This window comes from Nilaparvata lugens, chromosome 6 (assembly GCF_014356525.2).
Source record: "Nilaparvata lugens isolate BPH chromosome 6, ASM1435652v1, whole genome shotgun sequence".
NCBI classification, from domain to species: Eukaryota; Metazoa; Arthropoda; class Insecta; order Hemiptera; family Delphacidae; genus Nilaparvata; species Nilaparvata lugens.
In genome coordinates this window covers 12726218-12728568 of record NC_052509.1, presented here as the reverse complement: position 1 = coordinate 12728568, position 2351 = coordinate 12726218, and the positions used below count along the sequence as shown (strand labels likewise).

The 2351-nt window shown below is 39.0% G+C and overlaps 1 protein-coding gene across 1 annotated transcript; it reads right to left on the bottom strand.

The window, feature by feature from the left end:
• Positions 1-311: 311 nt before the first annotated feature.
• Positions 312-2351, bottom strand: LOC111052638 (baculoviral IAP repeat-containing protein 8-like). The gene is made up of 2 exons (XM_022339376.2): positions 2171-2351; positions 312-1475 (listed from the first exon to the last, which is right to left on the bottom strand). Exons 1-2 carry the CDS (start codon positions 2214-2216, stop codon positions 880-882), a joined length of 642 nt encoding a protein of 213 aa, XP_022195068.2. The 5' UTR covers positions 2217-2351; the 3' UTR covers positions 312-879.

Genomic DNA, 2351 nt, shown 5'->3' with positions numbered 1-2351 from the left:
GAGTGAGAGCGCTGGTATAAGATTGTTCAACACGTTACCAACACATATAAAAGAACTGAACGGTAAATTTTTTAAAACTAAACTAAAAAATGAGTTGTTGACTATTTCCGCCTATTCAACTGCGGAATTTACGGCTCACTATGAGCAATAATACTTAGGATATAGTGACTATTCTATTCTATTGACTTATTATTTTGACGATTCTACATACCCCTTTTATAGGTGGTCAAAAGATGAATAATAATAATAATTTATATAGCACATTATACAGAGTGGGTGAAAAGTCCGAGAACGGCTTAATATCTTATACACAAAGGTAATTTGACTGTGGGTGTGATTGTGGATCCTACTCATATTGAAAATACTACTTTACTATGATTTCAAAAATCTGGTCCGCCATATTTTTTTAAAGGAAGGTGATCATGCAATATATGATTTCAAGACGGAATTTCAAGAAAAAAATTGCGAAAACCGCATATCGACATCTCAAACCGTTTCAAAGATATTCACATTATTAATTAATAATATTCAAAGCAGAAAGGGAAGAAAGAGTATAGGAACCAATCACACCCACCGTCAAATCACATTTTTTGTGTATGAGATGTTAAGCCGTTCTCGGACTTTTCACACAGCCTGTATTATATACTTTACATTTCGATAATTATTTTTCCTTGATGACTCTTAGGCTCAACTCACACTTACGCGATTCAGGCCGAGAAGAGACTCGTTTTGTTTTCAAATGGTGACAATCGCGGAGACTGGAATCGACTGGTCTGAGTGTCACCATTTAGAAACACATGCTCTCGACTAGAGTCGAGACTCTTCTCGACCTGACTCGCCTAAGTGTGAGTTGAGCCTACCTGCTTATTGCTGCTTAAACTACTGAAAATTTAAGTACACCCTCTGATAATTTGTACAATGCATGTTGCATAGTGGGCAACGGGGCTGCCCGTTCATGTGCAATAGATTTTGTTCGGCACATTCCTCGCACATGCAAATGTGCCCACACGGAAGAGCAATGTGCGTACATTCATTGTTCAAACAAATCACGCAATTGCTCAACCGTGGTGCTGCATGTGGCTGCTGCTGGGCCTCGATGGGACGCTGCAGGACTCCCTGCTGTCTTCTTCGGCGGCGTCGGGCAGGTGGCCTTACATTTTCTGCTGCCACCACCACCTCCTCTCCTGCCACTGGCAACATCCACTCAATTATCTCCTCGTCAACGACGACCGCTTCCTGGAGGCCATTGTGCTGTTGGACAAATCCCCGTTCTATCAGGTTGTCAGCACAATGGCTCACCGTCGTCAGGAAATTTATTAGCGTGATTTCCTGGCGCGTTAATCGCCGCAGCGCCATCCTGATTGTATCAGAGTTGGCGTTGTTGTCACCACGAGCCCTACGCACACGTTGCGGATCGTCTCTGTCTAAACGTTGTAGATCATCAAATGATGATCTTTCAACTTCTCTCAATTTTCCTGAAAAAAAACAAGAACCGTTTGTTTTTCGGTAACTCTTCAAATTTATATTTTTAATATGTAAATATTTCCTATTCTAGTTATAATAATGTGAAATATATCTTCTATGTTCAGTTTTGAAGCATCTAAATTTGAAAATCTCCTTTGTGAAAATACTTGAGGACTGGAAATTTTGTGAATTGAAGAACTACAAGACCTAACCTATTTCAGACTACAGTATGTGCTATCTACATTTGGGAGAGGAATAGCACAAGGTTACTTTATTTTTTCCTCTCCCTATCATTTTGATAATGTGCTTGTTGTATGAATGACTAAAAAATCAATAAATAATCACTTATATAATAACCTGAGCTCCAAAACAACATCTTAGCCCACTTAAACTAATATGGTGGCATATTTTATGGAGAGGACTTCTTGGTAGGCTAATCCACTGGTATGACAAAATGTCACAACCATTTTCTAAAATATTTCGGATATTCATCAATGGCCAATAGGAATGTGAAAAAGTAACCTCCGTAGAATGTATTCTGAATAGGAAGGTAGACATATAAATAAAGTTCAACAATTTTTAATTTTACTCATTCATTATGTCTGATAGAGTTAATTTCATATCATGACAGCCAGTAGGCTTGATATGTTGGAAGTAAAATACCTATCTTATAATGCAATTTTAATGTATCATTGCAGCTACTTACGTATAAAACTCCACACATCCAGGTTGACTCCGAATGCAGCCAACATCCTAGCGTGGAAGCTCTCGAGGTGATTATTAGTCCTCCGAGGTGCCTGGAAGGTGGAGAGGCTCTCCACGCCAATCACCCCCACCCAATACCTGAATAAATCAATAAAAGAGATTATTCCCACCTCCAAGAATAA

Bases quoted from the DNA above. Each gene is read 5' to 3' on its own strand.
- LOC111052638 (XM_022339376.2), bottom strand. From the start codon at position 2,216: ATGTTGGCTGCATTCGGAGTCAACCTGGATGTGTGGAGTTTTATAC. The intron at 1,476-2,170 runs GTAAGTAGCTGC...GTTTTTTTTCAG, and splicing joins GGATGTGTGGAGTTTTATAC to GAAAATTGAGAGAAGTTGAA.